At 44.4% G+C, this 23,310-nt stretch overlaps 1 protein-coding gene across 2 annotated transcripts; it reads right to left on the minus strand.

The window, feature by feature from the left end:
* Positions 1-166: 166 nt before the first annotated feature.
* On the minus strand, positions 167-22,813 carry ccdc80 (coiled-coil domain containing 80). Of its 2 annotated transcripts, XM_014164460.2 has the most exons (10): positions 22,507-22,813; positions 21,347-22,385; positions 20,164-20,876; positions 19,606-19,968; positions 19,265-19,421; positions 13,161-13,297; positions 10,931-11,082; positions 10,376-10,479; positions 4,129-4,212; positions 167-1,226 (listed from the first exon to the last, which is right to left on the minus strand). In XM_014164460.2, exons 2-10 carry the CDS (start codon positions 22,053-22,055, stop codon positions 907-909), a joined length of 2,739 nt encoding a protein of 912 aa, XP_014019935.1. In that variant the 5' UTR covers positions 22,056-22,385; positions 22,507-22,813; the 3' UTR covers positions 167-906. The 2 variants fall into 2 exon arrangements, with proteins under 2 accessions (XP_014019935.1, XP_014019934.1); XM_014164459.2 differs by having other exon boundaries at positions 21,347-22,805.
* Between the last annotated feature and the right edge of the window lie 497 nt (positions 22,814-23,310).

Raw genomic sequence — 23,310 nt, forward strand, 5'->3', positions numbered from 1 at the left:
CTTACTGACACCCAGCAGGTAAACGCAGATTCTGTTGATCTGTGTCATGTTCAAATTTAACCAACAGGGGGTGGTGTAGTATAATAAATGGTTACTGTGTGCGTAAAGAACCTCTGACTAGACATTTATACAAATTACTGAGATGTTTATTAACTCCGAGAAACTATTGATAGTAAACAAAGTTTTATTTGTCATAAAGCACCACAGAGTATAAATAAGAACAATGTGTAGCAACAGGAAACTTTACAAACGAGATGAAAATTCATCTTAGAAACAGACAGTTATAGCTCTGATATTGATAGCCTCAAATAAAACCGCCTCAAATACAAAATCCAATAAATACAAAAATGTTTACTTATCTTTACGTTTGTATCTACAATAAGGTCAAAATTAACATTTGGTCAGGAATGGAATTGAAGTCGACTGATCGAAAACGTGAAATGTTGAAAAGTTTTCAATTGTAATTCTTAATACACAAGAACAAGACTGATATAAAGAAAGATTGAGATTGATGACATCGCTATCGAATCCTTTATTTCCTTCTAGTACAAAACCAGGAAGTACAGAGCTAACCCCTTACCCTTTAACCCTGTGCATAAACTTCCTGAAAACACAATCCACTAATAAGGAGGCGAGACAAAGTTTATACACATGCCCCTCACACACACATGCCCAATTTTAATTAAATCCCTTTCCTCTAGCCCTAGATACTTACTGCTAACTTGTAGATCTGATTCAAGCAACATGGTGAAAATCCCATCTAGACTACCAGAGGGCTTGCTTACACCCATCTGATCCATTCAAATCTACAAAGTGCCATCAAGAAGCATCTATGAGATTAGGCAACATACTCCTTAGTAACCATATCATTGCTGATAGACTATTGACACCCTCTCCCCGACCCCTTTAGTAACCGTATCCCTGGTGATAAGCATCCTGGTAACCGTCGTAGCCATTGTGATGGTATCCGTAGCCCCCATACTCGTCTTCGGGGCAGCGCATGCCCAGTGACTGCTGGATGGCCATCTCCTGCCTGCGGAGCTGCATGGAGTCCACCAGGTCGTAGATGTTGGCCATGGACCACATGGGGCTCGGGTACCACGACTTGACGTTGCCGTCCTTTCCCACCAGCAGCATGGAGAAGTACTCTGGGCTGATCTGGAAGTAGTTGCGGATGTCTTTGACCAAGGCGGCCGAGAGGCCCTCACGTTCCACCGTGGCGCTGCCTGGAAGGGGGAGAGAGAGATGGAGAGAGTCAGTCAATAGGCTTTGGTATGTTTGATATCTTTGACTAACGAGGCATTCTCGCTCCATGGCCAAGCTGCATCTCTAGAGTTAGAAAGGATTAGCTTGTGTTAATACTGCTATGGAAGAATTTAATTTCATATTATCCATTTAATGCGAAAGTGTGTGTGGATTCATTTCATTGTCTTTTGAAGGTTTTCCGCTAAATTCAGCACCTCTGCTCCAGCCCCGGCCCAGTCATCTTCCCCTGCAAAACTACCACTTCACTCAAGGAAAGCATTGACGGGTATTCCCAGTCTTTTCAGTGAGCCGGATGATTTGGCTCCGTTTAGCTAAAAGAAACCTTTATTTAGCTCGCAAACAGCTCTTTGTTCAGTAGTGCTTAAAAATACCAAATCCATTATGTAAAGCCTAGAATGTTGCCTGCAATTATGTCACATCATGATATGCAAGTACAATTTTTACCTGACCTGCAAAAATAAATGATGAAATAAAATGGAATGCCTCTGCAAAAATATGTATAGACCAGAATGAGGCTCTCTCCTCACTACCAATTTTTAATGCAGTAAGGAATTGCAATCTTCAGAAAATATTTTTATAACGTATCTGCAGATAATCGTTACCGGGAGCTCAAAAACCAGTAGTAACAGTTTGTAAATGAGGGAGCCAATTGAATGGCTCTCACAGATGCGATTCGGTTCCCGACGTTCACCAAAAAGATCAGTTCAAAAAGAGCTGTTTGTTCGCGAACGACCCATCACTAAAGGAAAAATCCATAAAGAGCACATAGAAATACTATTTGGCAGGCTAGAGAAACTAAAGGGAGGGTTTACATATTTCCTCCCTAACACTCCGGCCACAGCAGCTGTCTGTGTGCTTGTGCAGCAGTGAGGGGTGTATGGATGGAGGGCCGTGTGTGTGGTGTAGGCAGCAGCATCAGCAAGTTTTCTAGGTTGGGTCCCCTACCACAGAGGAGACATCAAACAGGTAGCATGTAGAGAATACAGAAGAAGCAGCTGGGCTATAGGGACTTGGACTGGGGGAAACAGCAGGAGTTAGGGCTGAGGCTGGCCTACCTGCCTGCTGTGTCAATAAAACAACATCAGAAATTCAACATCATGGCTGTATGAACTGAAGATTAAACTAAACATAACACATACAGCCCCATTGACCTTCCACTTGTCTTGTTTTGTTTTGTTTAATCTTCATACAGCCATTTCCCGTATGCAATTTGATACAGTTGAAGTCGGAAGTTTACATACACTTAGGTTGGAGTCATTAAAACTCGTCTTTCAACCACTCCACAAATTTCTTGTTAACAAAATATAGTTTTGGCAAGTCGGTTAGGCCATTTACTTTGTGAATGACACAAGTAATTTTTCCAACAATTGTTTACAGACAGATTATTTCACAACTCACTGTATCACAATTCCAGTGGGTCAGAAGTTTACATACACTAAGTTGACTGTGCCTTTAAACAGCTTAGAAAATTCCAGGAAATTATGTCATGGCTTTAGAAGCTTCTTGACATCATTTGAGTCAATTGGAGATGTACCTGTAGATGTATTTCAAGGCCTACCTTCAAACTCAGTGCCTCTTTGCTTGACATCATGGGAAAATCAAAAGAAATCAGCCAAGACCTCAGAAAAAACATTGTAGACCTCCACAAGTCGGGTTCATCCTTGGGAGCAATTTCCAAATGCCTGGAGGTACCACATTCATCTGTACAAACAATAGTACGCAAGTATAAACACCATGGGACCACGCAGCTGTCATACCGCTCAGGAAGGAGATGCGTTCTGTCTCCTAGAGATGAACATACTTTGGTGCGAAAAGTGCAAATCAATCCCAGAACAACAGCATAGGACCTTTTGAAGATGCTGGAGGAAACAGGTACAAAAGTATCTATATTCACAGTAAAAAGATTCCTATATTGACATAACCTGAAAGGCCGCTCAGCAAAGAAGAAGTCACTGCTCCAAAACTGCCATAAAAAAGCCAGACTACGGTTTGCAACTGCACATGGGGACAAAGATCATACTTTTTGGAGAAATGTCCTCTGGTCTGATGAAACAAAAATATAACTGTTTGGCCATAATGACCATCGTTATGTTTGGAGGAGAAAGGGGGAGGCTTGCAAGCCGAAGAACACCATCCCAACCGTGAAGCACGGGGGTGGCAGCATCATGTTGTGGGGGTGCTTTGCTGCAGGAGGGACTGGTGCACTTCACAAAATAGATGGCATCATGAGGACGGGAAATTATGTGGATATATTGAAGCAACATCTCAAGACATCAGTCAGGAAGTTAAAGCTTGGTCGCAAATGGGTATTCCAAATGGACAATGACCCCAAGCATACTTCCAAAGTTGTGGCAAAATGGCTTAAGGACAACAAAGTCAAGGTATTGGAGTGGCCATCACAAAGCCCTGACCTCAATCCTATAGAAAATTGAAAAAAGCGTGTGCAAACAAGGAGGCCTACAAACCTGACTCAGTTACACCAGATCTGTCAGGAGGAATGGGCCAAAATTCACCCAACTTATTGTGGGAAGCTTGTGGAAGGCTACCCGAAACGTTTGACCCAAGTTAAACAATTTAAAGGCAATGCTACCAAATACTAATTGAGTGTATGTATACTTCTGACCCACTGGGAATGTGATGAAAGAAATAAAAGCTGAAATAAATCAATCATTCTCTCAACTATTATTCTGACATTTCACATTCTTAAAATAAAGTGGTGATCCTAACTGACCTGATATTTTTTACTGAGATTAAATGTCAGGAATTGTGAAAAACTGAGTTTAAATGTATTTGGCTAAGGTGTATGTAAACTTCCGACTTCAAGTGTACATATAGGTGGTGTGGAGACAACAGGGTTCTTACCGTTGATTGGATAGAGCTCTAGGACTCCTCCCTGGTCCACTGCCTCCATGCCAACCAGCTTCAGGATGGAGATGTGTCTCAGGCCTGGGTCACCATGGAAACCACCACCACATAGATGAACACACAGCAGAGAGGACATAATAGCACATTAGAACAACAAAATACCATTTGCATTGTCCACCCCTTCTTTTTCGCCTCTGCTACTCTCTGTTATTATCTATGCATAGTCACTTTAGTAACTCTACCTACATGTACATATTACCTCAACTAACCGGTGCCCCCTCACAATGACTCTGTACCGGTACCCCCAGTATATAGTCTCGCTATTGCTATTTTACTGCTGCTATTTAATTACTTGTTCCTTTTATTTTTTATTCTTATTCGTATTTTTTAAACTGCATTGTTGGTTAGGGGCTTGTAAGTAAGCATTTTACTTTAAGGTCTACACCTGTTGTATTCGGCACATGTGACTAATACAATTTGATGTGGTTTGATTAGTTTAGAAAAATGTATGTTATTTATCTTTGTGTAGTCTAAGATTAATCAACCAATCACTATACATGCAAAAACACAGATATTGAAACAAACAATTCTGAAAATCAACCTGCAATAGAGCATGCTGGGAAATATGATAATGATGAGCATGGTTTTGAGTGTTTTACTCTACACAGAGTATTGACACACTCACAATCAACTCTGTGTCACGACTTCCGCTGAAGTCGGTCCCTCTCCTTGTTCGGGCGGCGTTCGGCGGTCGACGTCCCCGGCCTTCTAGCCATCGCCAATCCACTTTTCATTTTCCATTTGTTTTGTCCTTGTCTTACACACCTGGTTTCTATCCCCCAATTACTTGTTCATTATTTAACCCTCTGTTCCCCCATGTTTGTTTGTGAGTGATTGTTTATTGTATTGTGGTCCGTTATTGTGGCCTTGGATTTATTGTTGTGTATTGTGATTATTGTTGAGTAAAATTGCGTACATTACTCATATCTCCTTTTCTGCGCCTGACTCATCTACACCTGTTATACACAGAAACATTACAGAATCACTCACCAGAAATGGAGTCAGCAGAAGCAGACGGCCCCCCTTTGGCGGTCGAGGAACGCGTCCAGCAGCACGCGACCACGTTGCAACATCTGGGCACCGCCATGGATCGCGTGCTGCAGACGATGGATAGATGGGAGAGAGAAGGAGGTCTTCCAACGCCTCCACCAGCCCCACTACAGCAGGCCCCACTGTCCACCCCTCCTTCACCGGGTTCCAGCGGGATTTGGCTCGCGCTCCTGAGGGAGTATGATGGGACGGCTGCCGGATGCCAGGTGTTCCTACTCCAGCTGGAACTCTACCTGGCGACCGTCCACCCGGCTCCTTCGGGACGTGAGAGCGTGTCCGCTCTCGTCTCCTGCCTCTCAGGCAAAGCCCTGGAGTGGGCCAACGCCGTATGGAGTGAGGGAGACGCGGCGTTGGACCATTACGCAGAGTTCACCCGCCGCTTTCGGGCAGTTTTCGACCACCCGCCTGAGGGTCGAGCGGCGGGTGAACGTCTGTTCCACCTGAGGCAGGGGACGAGGAGCGCGCAGGATTTCGCTTTGGACTTCCGGACCCTGGCCGCCAGAGCGGGATGGAACGACAGGGCCCTGATCAATCACTAGCGGTGCAGTCTGCGCGAGGACGTCCTTCGGGAGTTGGCCTGCCGAGACACCACCCTCACGTTGGACCAGCTGGTGGACCTGTCCATCCGGCTGGACAACCTGCTGGCTACCCACGGACGTCCGGATCGGGGCCTGTCAGTTCCCTCCCCAGCAACTCCGCTCCAACACCCATGGAGCTGGGAGGTGGTGTGATTAGGGCGACCAGAGGAGGGGCCATTCCCTGCACCATCTGTGGCCGCAGAGGGCACACTGCTGGTCGGTGCTGGGGGGGTTCCTCTGGGAGTCGAGGCAGCAGGCAGGGCACTATTGTGTCACCCCAGGTGAGTCGGCACCAGGCTCACCCAGAGCCCCCTGTTGCTCATATGTATGTGTTTATTACATTTCCTGAGTTTTCCCCGCATTCCCAGCATAAGGTGCTCGTAGGTTCAGGCGCAGCTGGGAATTTTATTGACCGTTCATTTGCCCATAGTTTAGGGATCCCCTTGTTCCTGTGGATATGCCCTTCCCTGTGCACGCCCTAGATAGTCGACCATTAGGGTCAGGGCTCATTAGGGAGGCCACCGCTCCACTAGACATGGTTACGCAGGAGGGTCACAAGGAGAGAATCAGTCTCTTCCTTATTGTTTCTGCTATGTTTCCCGTGGTGCTGGGCCTACCCTGGTTGGCCTGTCATGACCCCACTATTTCGTGGCAACAGAGGGCTCTCAAGGGGTGGTCACGAAAGTGCTCAGGGAGGTGTGTAGGGGTTTCCATCGGTGCGACTACGGTGGAAAGTCCAGACCAGGTCTCCACCTTGCGCATCCCCTCAGAACATGCCGATTTGGCTCTCGCCTTCTGTAAGAAGAAGGCGACTCAATTACCACCCCATCGACGGGTGATTGTGTGAATAATCTCCTGGTAAACGCAGCACTTCCCAGGAGTCACATGTATCCTCTGTCACAGGAGGAAACATATGTCTCCGAATCCCTGGGGCAGGGATACATTCGGCCCTCCACTTCACCTGCCTCCTTGAGTTTATTTTTTGTGAAGAGAAGGATGGTGATCTGCGCCCGTGTTTTGACTATCGAAGTATCAACAAAATCACTGTGAGGTACAGCTACCCACTGCCTCTCACCGCCAGTGCGATCGAGTCAATGCATGGGGTGCGCTTCTTCACAAAACTGGATCTCAGGAGCGCTTACAACCTGGTGCGTATCCGGGAGGGGGACGAGTGGAAGACGGCATTTAGTACCACCTCAGGGCACTATGAGTACCTCGTCATGCTGTACGGGTTGATGAATGCTCCATCAGTCTTCCAGGCCTTTGTTGACGAGATTTTCTGGGACCTGCACGGGCAGGGTGTATCGGTGTATATTGATGACATTCTGATATACTCCGCTACATGCGCCGAGCATGTGTCCTTGGTGCGCAGGGTGCTTGGTTGACTGTTGGAGCATGACCTGTACGTCAAGGCTGAGAAATGTCTGTTCTTCCAACAGTCCGTCTCCTTCCTAGGGTACCGCATTTCCACGTCAGGGGTGGAGATGGAGAGTGGCCGCATTTCAGCCGTGCGTAATTGGCCGACCAATACTGAAGTTCTCATGCACCACTGATTGTTCGTTTTTTTAATCGCTTTGGTGCTATTTTCATGTGGTGAATTTTCAAAACTCTTAGTACGACACTCCAAACTGGTAATGCAGCCAGTCTTACATTCAAAACCTTTTATTGTGCATTCATTTTGTTTGCAGACATGTTCACCACACACCGAAAATATAATGAGTACATTGGGGAAGGACTGCCCTTTCCATAATCTCACCATCACGGTGGACAACTCCATTGTGTCCTCCTCCCAGAGTGCTAAGAGCCTCGGCGTGACCCTGGACAACACCCTGTCGTTCTCCGCTAACATCAAGGCGGTGACCCGATCCTGTAGGTTCATGCTATACAACATTCGCAGAGTACGACCCTGCCTTACACAGGAAACGGCGCAGGTCCTAATCCAGGCACTTGTCATCTCCCATCTGGATTACTGCAACTCCATGTTGGCGGGGCTCCCTGCCTGTGCCATTAAACCCCTACAACTCATCCAGAACGCCGCAGCCCGTCTGGTGTTCAACCTTCCCAAGTTCTCTCACGTCACCCTGCTCCTCCGCACACTCCACTGGCTTCCAGTTGAAGCTCGCATCTGCTACAAGACCATGGTGCTTGCCTACGGAGCTGTGAGGGGAACGGCACCTCCGTACCTTCAGGCTCTGATCAGGCCCTACACCCAAACAAGGGCACTGCGTTCATCCACCTCTGGCCTGCTGGCCCCCCTACCTCTGCGGAAGCACAGTTCCCGCTCAGCCCAGTCAAAACTGTTCACTGCCCTGGCACCCCAATGGTGGAACAAGCTCCCTCACGACGCCAGGACAGCGGAGTCAATCACCACCTTCCGTAGACACCTGAAACCCCACCTCTTTAAGGAATACCTGGGATAGGATATAATAATCCTTCTAAACCCCCCCCCCAAAAAAAGATATAGATGTACTATTGTAAAGTGGTTGTTCCACTGGATATCATAAGGTGAATGCACCAATTTGTAAGTCGCTCTGGATAAGAGCGTCTGCTAAATGACGTAAATGTAAAATGTTGAATCACCAAAACACAACATAATGACATCTTCTCAATGTAGTTATTTTAACAACCAGTTAATCCAGTAGCAACACATTTAAGACCCATGTTTCAAAATGTCCCTTTGAATGTAGTATGCTAAAGAACATTAAATTACAGTACATTATACTGTTTTCACAATAAAATTTTACTCAACATCAAATTTCCATCTCATGTGTAATCAAAGGTGTGATCATTGAATACATCTTTCAAAATGTAATCAAATGAAAGAAATGAAAGAAACAATGTTTAGCAAGCATTAGTTTGTATCAAGCATGTCTTGAACATTTGGCCATAGGTTGTCATCGAAATCGCAGTTAATACCATTGTTGGTTAAGGGCTTGTAAATAAGCCCTTACAGCCCTTACACTACAGCCCCTTATAAGGGCTTGTAAGTAAGAATTTCACGGTAAGGTCAACACTTGTTGTATTCGGTGCATGTGACAAATACAGTTTGATTTGATTTGTTCATGCATCCCAGAAAAACCTTTTCGCATGGCGATTCCTAGCCTGACATACAGTACCAGTCAAAAGTTTGGACACATCTACTCATTCAAGAGTTTCTTTATTTTTACTATTTTCTACATTGTAGAATAATAGTGAAGACATCAAAACTATGAAATAACACATATGGAACCATTTAGTAACCAAAAAAGTGTTAACAAATCTAAATATATTTCATATTTGAGATTCTTCAAAGTAGCCACCCTTTGCCTTGAGGACAGCTTTTCATAGTTTTGATGAAAGCCTCCACTCAGGTCTGAGTGGAGGCTGTTGTACATCTAATATGATTTGCACATACTTTAAACCACAGGGAGCAGTGTGTATGTATGTGTGTGTGTAACAACCCCTAGGCACTAGACTAGGCACTTCCTGTAGATGGGATAAATATTGTTTATGGCTAGGGGGCGGTATTCGGAAGTTTGGATGACTGACGTGCCCAAAGTAAACTGCCTGTTACTCAGACCCAGAAGCTAGGATATGCATATGCATTGGATAGACAACACTCTGAAGTTTTCAAAACTATTAAAATAATGCCTGTGAGTATAACAAAACTGATATGGCAGGCGAAAACCCAAGGAGAATCCATCCAGAATTCTTTTGTTTTGAGGTCACAGGCCATTCAAATGCTTGTCTATGGAATATTCAAAGGAATTCCTCCCAGATTGCAGTTCCTATGGCTTCCACTAGATGTCAACAGTCTTTAGAAAGGGTTTCAGGCTTGTTTTTTGAAAAATGAGTTAGTAGTTGTAGTTTTTCAATGTGGCTCTCATTTTGACTGTAGTCTTGTGGCGCACGTGGATGAGGGCGCGCACTTCGTTATTTATCTCCGGTATTGAACATACTACATTCCGTCTTGAATTTTATCGTTTATTGACATATTAGGGTACCTGAGGATTGATTAGAAACGTTGTTTGACTTCTTTGGACGAAGTTTACCGGTAACTTTTGGGATTGCTTTGTAGCCATGTTGAACGAGTGGATTACTGAATCAAACGCGCCAACTAAACTGACTTTTTGGGGATATTAATGAAGGATTTATCAAACAAAACGACCATTTGTTGTGTAGCTGGGAGCCTTGGGATTGCAAACAGCGGAAGATCTGCAAAGGTAAGTGATTTATTTTATTGCTATTTCTGATTTTTGTGACACCTTTGCTGGTTTGGACAATGTTTTTAATGCTGGTGTATGCAGGGCGCTGTCCTCAGATAATCGCATGGTATGCTTTCGCCATAAAGCCTTTTTGAAATCTGACAAAGCGGCTGGATTAACAAGAAGATAAGCTTTTAAACGATGTAAGACACTTGTATTTTAATGAATGTTTAATATTATGATTTTTGTATTTTGAATTTCGCGCTCTGCAATTTCACCGGATGTTGTCGAGGTGGGGCGCTAGCGTCCCACCTAGCCCAAAGAGGTTTTAAGGAATATGATAATAACTCAACAATTCTTTCTTATACTCACCCAGGTTGCAGGCTTGGCTGGTCAGGGCATAGAGTTGCTGCTGATAGGCCCATTCCTCATCGTTGGGGGCGGAGATTACAAACAGCCGACGCCTCCAACGGAACCTGAGAACCCAAAGACGGAACTAGGATGAAAGATGGAGGACGATTATACAGTCATGTCATCAACCAAGTCACTTTCTGTCCAAACTCCAGACCCTTTGTCTCACTGTCATCAGACTGGAATTTAGTCTCTATTGCAACAAACCACAGTCAATCTGTTGAAGACAGAAATATAGGACCATAGTCAATCAATCCAAGACAATGGTGTTAACGTAGAATACTAGAAGTACAGGCTCGCACATACTGTCCACCATCAGAGCCAAGTTTAGCTCATAAAGAACTGTTGAATTTGTGGTGCAGGTGATTTAGTGTGAATATTCATGTTGACCACAACCTCCTCAACGAGACCCCTGCCTGGCTTGAGACAATATTCTCACTGGCTATGAGCTAATGATTGTTTAAAATTCCAGACGCTGCCACAGCCATCAGCAAGAGCCACGTGCACACACACTACCTGGAGAGGAAGTTCTCCAGTGATCTGGGTTTGTCCTCCTTCTTGCAGACCACTCCGTCTCTCTTCTGCTGTTCCATCTCTCTGATGCGAGAGGAGAAGGTGTCGATGTAATCAAACACAGCCTTCATGGCGATCGGTACCTCGTAGGATTGCTGTTAGAGGGACAAACACACATCATCAAGACAGAAAAAAAGAGTTGTGAGTGTTATATCTGATTCTAGTGGGGTTAACGCCAGTGGGATTGAAATTGACACCACCTGCGGTGAATAAATGGGATTGAAATTGGTGTTACTCGACTGTTGAGTTAATTTCCGTTAACTCTCTGAGTGAAAAAGACATGGGAGGGGCCTCATTATTATATTTCCCAGCATGCTTTGTTGCAGGTTGCTTTTTAGAATAGTTTTAATATCTATGTTTCTGCATGCACAATTGATCTTATACTGCACAATTTATCTTATACTACACAAAGATAAATAACATAAATGTTTCTAAGAAAATCCAATCTGTAAGTGGTTGGATTTATTTAACCCGTTATTGAGATGGTTTAGGTAGTCTCATTGATCAACCTTTCCTACGTTGGCAGTCATTCTAACTGCAGGTTGCGGATGATAAAAGTTCAAATTCTTCAATAGCCTATGGCTGGATTTGAATAGGAATTATGTAACAATTTGGAAGCCAGCATAATATGACTTGTTGATGTGGCCAGCAAACCAGGAGTTTCAGACAACTGTGTTAGGGTAAAACTTGCCTGTTGAAGTATGGTATGGTCAAAAAAGTAATTTATTGTGATAAATAATTACATTTTGCTGATAAAATGTAAATTTAGGCACTCACTGAAAGCTACGGGACTGAAAGCCATCGAATGCAACAATCATGTCTCTGTCACTAGCAAACACAGTCATGGGTGGTACAGGTACCTCTAAAATTAACTTGCGTGGCACCCTGGAAAATAAATATGCAAATAAGGCTTTACACCCTAGTGTTAAAAGAACAACAAAAAAATGAGTTACTGTAACACCACAGGTGTTAATTCCATAACACTGAGGAAGTGTATCAGCATCAGCCCTAATAAAGTGTTAATTTAAGTCCAAATTTGCAACACCCATGGTGTTAGGGACACAACACTCTTGGGGTCTTAGTTCATCAACACTTTGAAAAGTGTTAGTTTAGCACTAATTCGGTGGGTCACATATATACACACTAAGAAAGTGTTACATTTAACACTGTGGGTGTTAAAATTCGGATCTCAAATTTGCTCAGTTCAGAACGTGATATTCCCCAATGCAGCATTACACACTCACAGAAGCACAGGCACGCACACTTTCTAATGGATCAGGTGAGGGTCTGCTGCCATGGATACAGTCTCCCTCTGTCACTTCCTGACCATAAAGAGCTCTTATTTTCTATGGCAGAGTAGGTCAGGGTGTGACTGGGGGTTGATATAGTTTATGTATTTCTATGTGGGGTTCGAGGTTTGATTTTCTATGTTGATGATTTGTATGATTCCCAATTAGAGGCACCTGGTAATTATTGTCTCTAATTGGGGATCATATTTAAGTAGCTGTTTTTCCCACCTCTGTTGATGTAATATTGTTTTGAGTTAGTGCACGTAGCATCGCTGTAGTCACGGGTCGTTTATTTATTCTTTGTTTTTGTATTTTGTTAAGGTTCACTTTCTAATAAAGATGTGGAACGCTACTCACGCTGCGCCTTGGTCCGTCTATACACACGAACGTGACACCCTCACTGTTTTTGGCATTCCCTGTCACTCCCCTCTCTCTCTCTCTCTTACCCACACCATGTGCCCTGTAATGTTAATAGAATTTCCTGTCTGTACTGACAGCATTAGAGGGTTGCTTGCACACTGGCGTCTTTGTTTAATCCGTCTGTAACAGCCTGGTGGTTTACACACACACAAACACAGCTGTTGGGAGAACGTCATGATGTGTGAATTAAACCAGTGTTTAATCACGGCAGGATGTTTACAGTATGGTGCAGGCAGGTCAGCCAACATGAGTCTATGTCTAATTGGCCAAACAGAGAGGTTAGGTGTATGTGCTCCATTTAGCTCACTTGGCAAGATGGTTGGGTCGAGTACTAGACTTTAGTTCTAAACGGAATGGTCCAAAAGTGCGGACTCCAACAATCCGGTGTGCCAGATTGCTAAATAATGCACACCTTGTAAGACAGAGAGACAGAGAAAAAAGAGAGAGAGAGAGACAAAACCCACCTTGGCTCTCATGTCAGTGTCAGTGAGAACCATGTAGAAGTCGTTAGATGTCATATAAAACTCCTTCCTGAGCTTTGTGATCAGATCCTGGTTCACCAGGTCCTCCTGACGAAGACCCGTCATAGGCTTGTCGTTCTCTGGGAGGGGAAGAGAAAGAGAGGGGAGGCGAGGGGAGAGCGAGAGAGCATTGAGAAACAGACAACCAATTAAAATTGAGTTTAGTACAATTTAATAGACTCCTGTCCAGAGCAACTTACAATAATGAGTGCATTTTCAGTTAAGGAAGCTAAAACAACCACATAGTACAACCAGAGTCATGGGGAAACAGGGATTGGACATCCCACTTCCTACCAGAGACTGGATGGGTTGACACATGACTGACCAGAAGGCGTGTTTCCCTCATAATATTTAGGAAAGGTGGAGTCATGGCCTTATTAGTTATTATCGGTTATACCTATCCCTGTCTCTTCAGCTCTGCAAACATAGAGGTAGGGTAATAAGGGGACTACTAGGGGAATCGACTAGGGGTTGATTTTGGGTGAGCATCTGTTTGAGGTAAAATAGATCTACCACCCAAAAGGAGGGTGATGGTGTGTTTACTCTCGGCTTACTGCTTCCTCTGAGAAGACACACACACACACACACACACACACACACACACACACACAGAGCGCGCACGCACACACACACACACACTGAGGCCATCTCTATTACCAAGCATTGGCAATATTCTGTATCAAACAGAGTGAGAGGGAGATGGCTGAGGAGGAAGAAGCCAATCTAGATTGTTTGTCTTATTTTTATTTCCTTCAACTCTTTGGAATGTCTCACTCCCTTTCAACATGGATTTTCCTTCTAAAAAAAAATACATTCAACCATACTTTTGCATCTTTTGCATCTCAGACTACATTCCAGATCTCGCTCTGTTTTCCTTTGTTTTGATTGGAATCCCACCCAAAAGACAACAGCTCTCTTCAACATGAGGGAATGACAGAGGCCATTTGTTGTCTTACTGTATGTTTTGACTGGAAACCCATGTCTCCACACCAAGGATTTTTTTTAAACCCAATGTTTCCTGATATGATTGAGAGGATAAGGACTCCAAATGTCTGCTTTATACTATAAACAGAAGTGGTCACCTTTTGAAAGCATACAGCAATATATATGAAGATGTTTTCAATCCAAAACCATCCCCCTTTCTACAGAAAACAAATGGTGTCCTATCCTATGGATTACATATACAGTATCTGTAGCGCCATGGTTTCTAAAGCAAAGCGGTGATCCATCTATCTATCCTGAACAGGAATATACTCAGGCAGGAAGTTGGCTTGATCACATGGCTTAGAGGAGCTAACACAGCTAGCACATTTGGTTCCTTGGAAGTTGTGGGAACGTATGTTTTTGGTTTCCCATTGGTACTGGGAATGAAGCCATACGTTTCCTGACTTTTTAGGATGCAGGGAGGTTCTGAGAACGTTTCACTATGGTTCCCTGAAAGTTTTCTTGAGAAGTTTTCTTAACATTCTGATGACGAAAATTATTAGTTATTTGAAGGTAATTAAATAACATTCTGAGAATATGTTTCCATAAGACTTTTAATAACACTGCTAGCTTAATTTGGGTTAACTGTTCTGAACTCCAAGCACAGCTAGGACACATGGAAATTCATTAACTTAGGCATTAATCATGCAAACCCATTACTTTTTTATTGTATCAAAGCCTCAGTGAGATTCAAACCTACGATCTTCTGTTCTCTATCCATGGAATTAGTCCACTGCGCCACCAGGATGGAGCTAGCATGCCATGTTTTTTTAGCTGTTCATTTTTGTCTATTCAAACAGTCCCCATTTCAAAGGAAACAAGCACTCATTGAGAACAGGTGTGGCCAATTAGTGGGCACGGCAAACACACCTGGAAACACTTAACAAGATACACAGAGGATAGAGAGAGTTTTGTTGACACTTAGAACGGAATGTACAGGTAAATGTTTTTAAATAACATTCTTAGAATGTTCTTGTAACATTACAAATGCTTTTTCGTGTTTTTTATGGAAAGTTGTCTTTAAATAGAACCATGAGGAAACCTGCAGAAACAGTTATGCTGAAGTACTGAAATTCACACAGAAGCACGTTGTTTCTTAACGTTCTCTAAACAATTTGAGAACATTACTTTAAATAGAACCATGAGGAAACCTGTAGAAAACGTTATGCTGAAGTACTGAAATTCACACAGAATAATGTTGTTTCTTAACGTTCTTTAAACAATTTGAGAACATTACTTTAAATAGAACTATGAGGAAAAGTGTAGGAAACCTTATGCTGAAGTACTTAAATTCCCACCTAAGAAACATGGTCCTCAGAATGTCATGTGCAATCTGGGTATCCTGCACCATTCCCAGAACATTGTGCGAAGGCTGTATGCAAAATAACTATCGGATAACCCCACTCCAAGAAACAAATGGTTCTTGAACATTATGTGCTAGCTGGGACTGTAGCTACCACTTACCCAGCCCACAGCTATAGCCCTTAATCACAGCACCCTGTACACAGACACACACCCTGTACGCACACACACACAAACAAACACACCGACCAATGCCTCAAAGTCTGCATTACACTCAAAGGTAAGGATTATGTCATCCAACACAGGCAACCTTTTTCCAGCATACAGCTGTGAAAGGACCATTTACACATGGACACACACGCTCACCCGCACGAACACACAGCCATTAACCCATGGAGCGATTCTCGAAACATAATTGGGCACGGCAAACACACCTGGAAACACTTAACAAGATACACAGAGGATAGAGAGAGTTTTGTTGACACTTAGAACGGAATGTACAGGTAAATGTTTTTAAATAACATTCTTAGAATGTTCTTGTAACATTACAAATGCTTTTTCGTGTTTTTTATGGAAAGTTGTCTTTAAATAGAACCACGAGGAAACCTGCAGAAAAAGTTATGCTGAAGTACTGAAATTCACACAGAAGCACGTTGTTTCTTAACGTTCTCTAAACAATTTGAGAACATTACTTTAAATAGAACCATGAGGAAACCTGTAGAATACGTTATGCTGAAGTACTGAAATTCACACAGAATAATGTTGTTACGAACCGTCCGGTAACATGGGTGGGGTGTGACATCACCTCAAAACTTTCTGGCATTCCGTCTGTGGAACCATGTCGTTGTGTAGAATCAGAGAGAATAATATAGTTTTATACAGTAGGGCTGTGTCCTGACATTAACACATCCTAACTATAGGCTAGAGGCAGGGTTCAAATCTCCATTCACTACAAATATTGTCGCTTGCCAAGCCCAATTTACAACACAAATCTCATAAGACGCATTTGTAATCTTGAGCCATCTGAATAAGTAGCTTTGAAGAAAATTAACAAAAGGGAGTCTCTCATTCATCTTGAAGATAAGCCATGTAAGCTAACCCAAGACACATGAGTGTGTGGTGAGCTGTGTGTGTGTGTGTGTGTGTGTGTGTGTGTGTGTGAGAGAGAGGTGAACTAACTCTCTAGCTTACACATTAGCTACAGAGGAAGCAGACTTTCCCCATGTCAACGATGATAAACTAGGAAGGTATTCAGCCGGGATCGCCCCCTACTACACACACACACTGGCGGACTTACCATTAGGCAGAAGAGGCAATTGCCTCAGGCCTCACATTATCAAGGGGCCTCATGAGCTGGGCGTTAAAAAAATATATTTAAAAAATATATATTTATACAGTTGAAGTCAGAAGTTTACATACACTCATTAAAACTCATTTTTCAACCACTTTTTCAACCACTCCACATATTTGTTGTTTACATACTATCGTTTTGGCAAGTCGGTTCGGACATCTACTTTGTGCATGACACAAGTCATTTTTTAAACAATTGTTTACAGAGAGATTATTTCACTTAATCACAATTCCAGTGGGTCAGAAGTTTACATACACTAAGTTGACTGTGCCTTTAAACAGCTTGGAAAATTCCAGAAAATTATCTCACGGCTTTAGAAGCTTCTGATTGACTAATTGACATAATGTGAGTGAATCGGAGGTGTACCTGTGGATGTATTTCAAGGCCTACCTTCAAACTCAGTGCCTCTTTGCATGCCATCATGAGAAAAATCAAAAGAAATCAGCCAAGACCTCAAAAAAATGTGTAGCCCTCCACAAGTCTGGTTCATCCTTGGGAGCAATTTCCAAACGCCTGAAGGTACCATGTTCATATGTACAAACAATAGTATGCAAGTATAAACACCATGGGACCACCCAGCCGTCATACTGCTCAGGAAGGAGACGCGTTCTGTTTCCTAGAGATGAACGTACTTTGGTGCGAAAAGTGCAAATCAATCCCAGAACAACAGCAAAGGACCTTGTGCAGATGCTGGAGGAAACAGGTACAAAAGTATCTATATCCAGAGTAAAACGAGTCCTATATTGACATAACTTGAAAGGCTGCTCAGCAAGGAGGAAGTCACTGCTCCAAAACCGCCATAAAAAGCCAGACTACGGTTTGGAAATGCACACGGGGACAAAGATCGTACTTTTTTGAGAAATGTCCTCTGGCCGAAGAACACCATCCCAACCGTGAAGCACGGGGGTGACAGCATCATGTTGTGGGGGTGCTTTGTTGCAGGAGGGACTGGTGCACTTCACAAAATAGATGACATCATGAGGGAGGACAATTATGTGAATATATTGAAGCAACATCTCAAGACCTCAGTCAGGAAGTTAAAGCTTGGTCGCAAATGGGTCTTCCAAATGGACAATGACCACAAGCATACTTCCAAAGTTGTGGCAAAATGGCTTAAGGATAACAAAGTCAAGGTACTGGAGTGGCCATGACAAAGCCCTGACCTCAATCCTGTAGAAAATTTGTGGGCAGAACTGAAAAAGCATGTGCGAGCAAGGGGGCCTACAAACCTGACTCAGTTACACCAGCTCTGTCAGGAGATTTGGGCCAAAATTCACCCAACTTATTGTGAGAAGCTTGTGGAAGGCTACCCGAAACATTTGACCCAAGTTAAACAATTTAAAGGCAATGCTACCAAATACTAATTGAGTGTATGTAAACTTCTGATGAAATAAATAAAAGCTGAAATAAATCATTCTCTCTAGTATTATTCTGACATTTCACATTCTTAAAATAAAGTGGTGATCCTAACTGACCTAAGACAGGGGATTTTTACTAGGATTAAATGTCAGGAATTGTGAAATATATATATATATATACAAATATTACAACAGTTTCTCTGCTTGAGGCCCCCCCATACTCCGCTCGAGGCATAATACATAAATAATAATAAAAATCCCCTTCAAAAGCTGTCTGTTTAAGCTAGAGATATGCATGGGCTGGATCTTAATCCACTGCATCCGCCGATGTCTGCCTTCCGCATCGGTGGTGGAACGTGGAACGTTTATCTCATGAAAACGTCTGTAGCGATCGAACGGGTTGGCCAATAAATTATTATGCCCCCTCTATGGAAAGGTGATACTATCACAAACACAAAGCCTCCCTTCCGATCCGTGTGGGCACATGCGCGAAGTACTCATGGCGAAGCAGTGAAAGCCTTTGTGCACCATTAGCATTCATGTCTGGGACCCAGGAGTCTTTGGCACTGTCACCACATTGTGTCTCACCAAAGTGTCTTTGCAATGGTAGTGTCATCCTGTTCACAGTGTTATTGTTTCGAGCCTCTCTTATTGTTTGCTGCAGACTCACTCCAGACACCTACTAGACTTCTGTTCTATCAGAGGAGTTTAGGATAGCAGAGGTAAAATCAGGACAGGGCAGTAACAGCAATACAGGACACCTACTGTAACTTAAGGGCTCAATTCAATCCGTATAGTTCAGCGCTATAGCGTGTTTGAAATCTAAAGGCAATGTTCCCACGTTCGCGGAGACTGCATTTACGGTATGTCGCCTGAATCAGATATTACCTTTACATTTCAAGTGTACTATAGCCAATACGGACTGTTCTGTCCTGTACAGGCTACGTGTAGTAACAATAATAATAATACATTCTATTTATATAGAGTTTTCAAGGACCCAAAGTCACTTAAACTTTTCCTGCAATAGTGTGTTAGTAGAGATGTGTACCTACCCAGCTGGTAGTGATCTATCTTCATGGTGGAGTTGGTGACAGAGCCAAAGATGGTGATGATGGAGACTTTCCTGATGGCCATCTCACACACCGTCTCCAGGTACTCATCCCTCTGCTGCACATACATAGTGCTCTCCTCACTGGGGGCCGTTATGATCTGGAGACACACACACAGAAAGAGACTGGCTTAGACTGGGTTACACTCACACACTCACTGCTGTGGAGACTGTGTTTATACTAGACAGCGGGGAGGGAGAGGATGGGGACTGATTTCACTACCCTGCCCTCGGCAACACTGCTGTGATAAGAATCTAGACAGGCTGCAAAACACTGGTACTTACCACAAGTCGTCTCCTGTTCTCAAAGTAGTCCAGGAAGGAAGCCAGGGAACCCTTAGGAGGCGGAGGCTTCTTGGTGGGTTTGTGGTACTCCTCTTTCTCGTGATTCTTCAACACCTTCTTTCCGTTCTTCTTCCCGTTGTTTTTTCCCTCCTTCCCCACCTTCGCTCCTCTCCTCTCTGCCTTGTCCCTCTTGGTGGCCTTTTCCGGTTTGCCCTTCTTTTTCTTCTTCTTCTCAGTATTGTCGTGTTTTCCCTTGCCCCTCTTGGTTGGGCTGACCTCTGTGTTGACCTCTGTCTGTGTCTCTGGGTTGCTGGCGGTGGGCTGGCTTGATTCATAGTTCTCCTCATACTCATTATTCAACACCTGGAGAGAAGAGAGGAGAGAAGAGAAGAGGAGAGGAGGGAAGAGAAAAGGAGAGGATAGGACAGAATAGGAGAGAAGAGGACTTTATTGATCACCAAAATCAAGCCTGCAACAAATGCAACAGAGAACAACATACAGCAACATTCTGTCTCAACATCAATGTAATAAGTGAAATGTAATAAGTCAACTGCATACCTTCCCATTCTTCCTTTTGGTAGGTTTGCCCTTGGTGGGTTTGTGCTGGGTGGGTATCACTCCGGCCGGCTGACGGCCGTTGTGGTCCTTCCCCTCCTTGTCTGTTCGGTTGTCCCCAGACGTGGTGGTCTTGGGCGGGTACCTCGCCCTGTCTCTCCCCTTGTCTCTGCGGTTATAGGGCTCAGGCGTGGTCCTAGGGGCAGGCAGCCAGTGAGGGGTGGTTTGGGCTTTTGTGGGTCTCTGGGTTCTGGTGGTAGTGGTCTGTCGTGTGGTCACAGGGCGTTTAGTTGTGGTTGTTGTGGGCTTTGGTGTGGTTGTTGCTTTCGTTGTTGTCGTGGTGGCTTTTGTCGTGGTCGTCGTGGGTCTTGTTGTTATCGAAGTTGTCGTTAGCCTCGTTGTTGTCGACCTCGTGGCAATGGTGGTGGTTGTTGTGGGTCTCCTCATTGGCTTCCTCGCAGGCGGCTTCCTCTCTGGGGTCGGGTCTACCTGTCCACCTGTTTCAACTTCCATCCCTGAGTCTCCACCCCCCCCACCCACTTGGCCCTCTACTCCCGCCTCTTTACACTTCTGGACGAATCCCTTCTGTCGGATCTTCTCCAGCTTCCTCATTGGTGCCTGGTCGATGACCTCGTACATGGCCTCCAGCCTGACTGGATAGGGGTACCTCTCCTCCACTTGCAGTGTTTTCCTCAGGAGCACCATACCGAACTTACCTGGACAGGACAGGAGGACAGGTATCATTTACTGAGTAAAGTAGACTAGCTAATATGGCTTTGGCCACAAGCAACATGCCGAAATTAGAAAAATTCAGCAAGCATGCTGTAAGCATCCCAAACGTACCTGTAAAGACTCAGATTTATGTTATTGCCCTCACAAATTCATTTTCACTGCTTGTCAGCATAAAACATGCAGTAAACATACACATAGCCAACATCACACCAAGCACCCCCATAACCCCCACTCCTAACACCAAGCACCCCCATAACCCCCACTCCTAACACCAAGCACCCCCATAACCCCCACTCCTAACACCAAGCACCCCCATAACCCCCACTCCTAACACCAAGCAGGTGTTGACAGATCTGAATGGTAGGTTCAATCTAGCCCCCCACAGAGATTCTCTCAGATCTGCTAACACTGAAGGAGTAGGGTTAGGGGATGTTTCCAGGTGGGCCAAGCCTACCTTTCTCCAGTTTGAGGAAGGTCATGAGGCGGGGGATAAGCACTTTGTCCAAAGGTTCCTCCATCACCTTCCCCTCGCTGGTGATCCGCCTCACCTTCCCACCCATCTCCCCCTCCTGGTGGAATATCACGATCTGTTGCACGTGCCTCTCTGCCAGCTCGCAGTACACGTCTGGCTTCAGCAGTGTCATCATCAGCCGGTAGTAACCATCTGAGTCATGTGGAGCAGAAATCACCAGGACTCGGTTTTTCCCTGCAAAGCTCGCCAGGAGGTTAGGCGAACCTGCGCTGCTTGGCATTCGGGTCTGTCTGGCCCTCGCCCCGGGAGTGCCTTCATCCTGAAACATGCCAGACTGGAGTGGAGCCATCTTCCCAGCTACCCTCCTCCCTGCTGCCCTTGCCAGCGCTCCACCTCTCCTGCCCTGACCAGACCCAGTCCTGGGCTGAAGAACAGAGACCTGGTCCGCTTGCATGTCCTCGTCGCGCCTGGCGCTGATCCCGGAGGGCACCGAGGGGGAGCCGGGTCCTGGGCGGGTTCCTCCCACGCCGACAGTGCGCTCTCTGCCGGCTGCGCCGAGCTGCAGACGCCCGGTATTGAGTTTGGTGCGTTGGCGCAAGGGAAACTGTCTGAGGTGGGCCTGTTTGTCGGCGTGTCCTGCCCACGCTAGCAGACACAGCAGGGACAGACCCAGAACAAACTCTCCCCGCATTATTGTAAACTGTTAGTTACAATAAACAACCAGAAAGAGAGAAGAATATCCAATAGTGGACATGGGACCTGTGTGCGTCTTTAGAGCATTTATGTTCAATAAATAAGAAATAAAAAAAGTTTTAAAAAAACTTGAGTGCAAGAGAAAGACTTTATTACTGTGTTTTAAAGCATGCCTTTACTTTTTGCAGTGGAACACCAGCCAAACCCAAACGCCACTTCACCAGCCTGCGATCAACCTGAGAGCCAGGTGAAAACGCAGACAGGAAAAACTCACCAGAGAGGTTCTAAAATATCCAAACCAGGCACCAATTGACGGAGTCAGCAATTCCTGAAAAACATTCCGGGTATTTAGAAACCGTTAATCCAAACTTCCAACTTCAGCTCTCAAAATAACCACACAAATTAGGAAAATACGGTGACTTTGCCAATTCTGGAAAAATGTTGCATACCATTTATACACTCCGAGTGTACGCGACATTTTAACATCCACAAGTAAACAGATATACAGCACTGTCTCGAAAATAAATCCGTGTTATTTTATTCTCGGACCTGACCATTATTTTAAAAGATAGTTTTTTCCAACTATCAAAATAATCCAACTAAAAAGCAGGGCGTTTTACGCACAGCAAGCCTAGTCCGATTTCAAGAGGAAAACCTGCACAGAGTCGCTCTTCTGTCTGGGAAATACGTCTCCCTCTTCTTTCTCCCGACTCCCCAACCTAAACTACAGAAGCTATCCCAGTAATGTCGACACCTTTAAGCCTGCCCTGCCTCAGACTCTCCTCGCTGGCGCAGTGGCGCTATACCAGCCCGGTCTCATAGACTAGACGTAACATAGTAAATGTAAATCTAGGAGACAAACATTTGTGTCAAATGAAATCAAATTGTATTAGTCACATGCGCCAAATACAACAGTTGTAGACCTTACAGTGAAATGCTTACTTATGAGCCCCTAACCAACAATGCAGTCTGAAAAAAAAGAAGATAAGAATAAGAGATAAAAGTAACACGTAATTAAAGAGCAGCAGTAAAATAACAATAGCGAGACTATATACAGGGGGGTACTGATACAGAGTCAATGTGCGGGGGCACTGGTTAGTTGAGGTAGTATGTACATGTATGTAGAGTTAATAAAGTGACTATGCATAGATGACAACAGAGAGTAGCATTGGTTTAAAGAGGGGGAGGGGGGTAATGCAAATTGTCTGGGTAGCCATTTGACTATATGTTCAGGAGTCTTATGGCTTGGGGTT

Source organism: Salmo salar, chromosome ssa21, assembly GCF_905237065.1.
Source record: "Salmo salar chromosome ssa21, Ssal_v3.1, whole genome shotgun sequence".
Taxonomy (NCBI): Eukaryota; Metazoa; Chordata; class Actinopteri; order Salmoniformes; family Salmonidae; genus Salmo; species Salmo salar.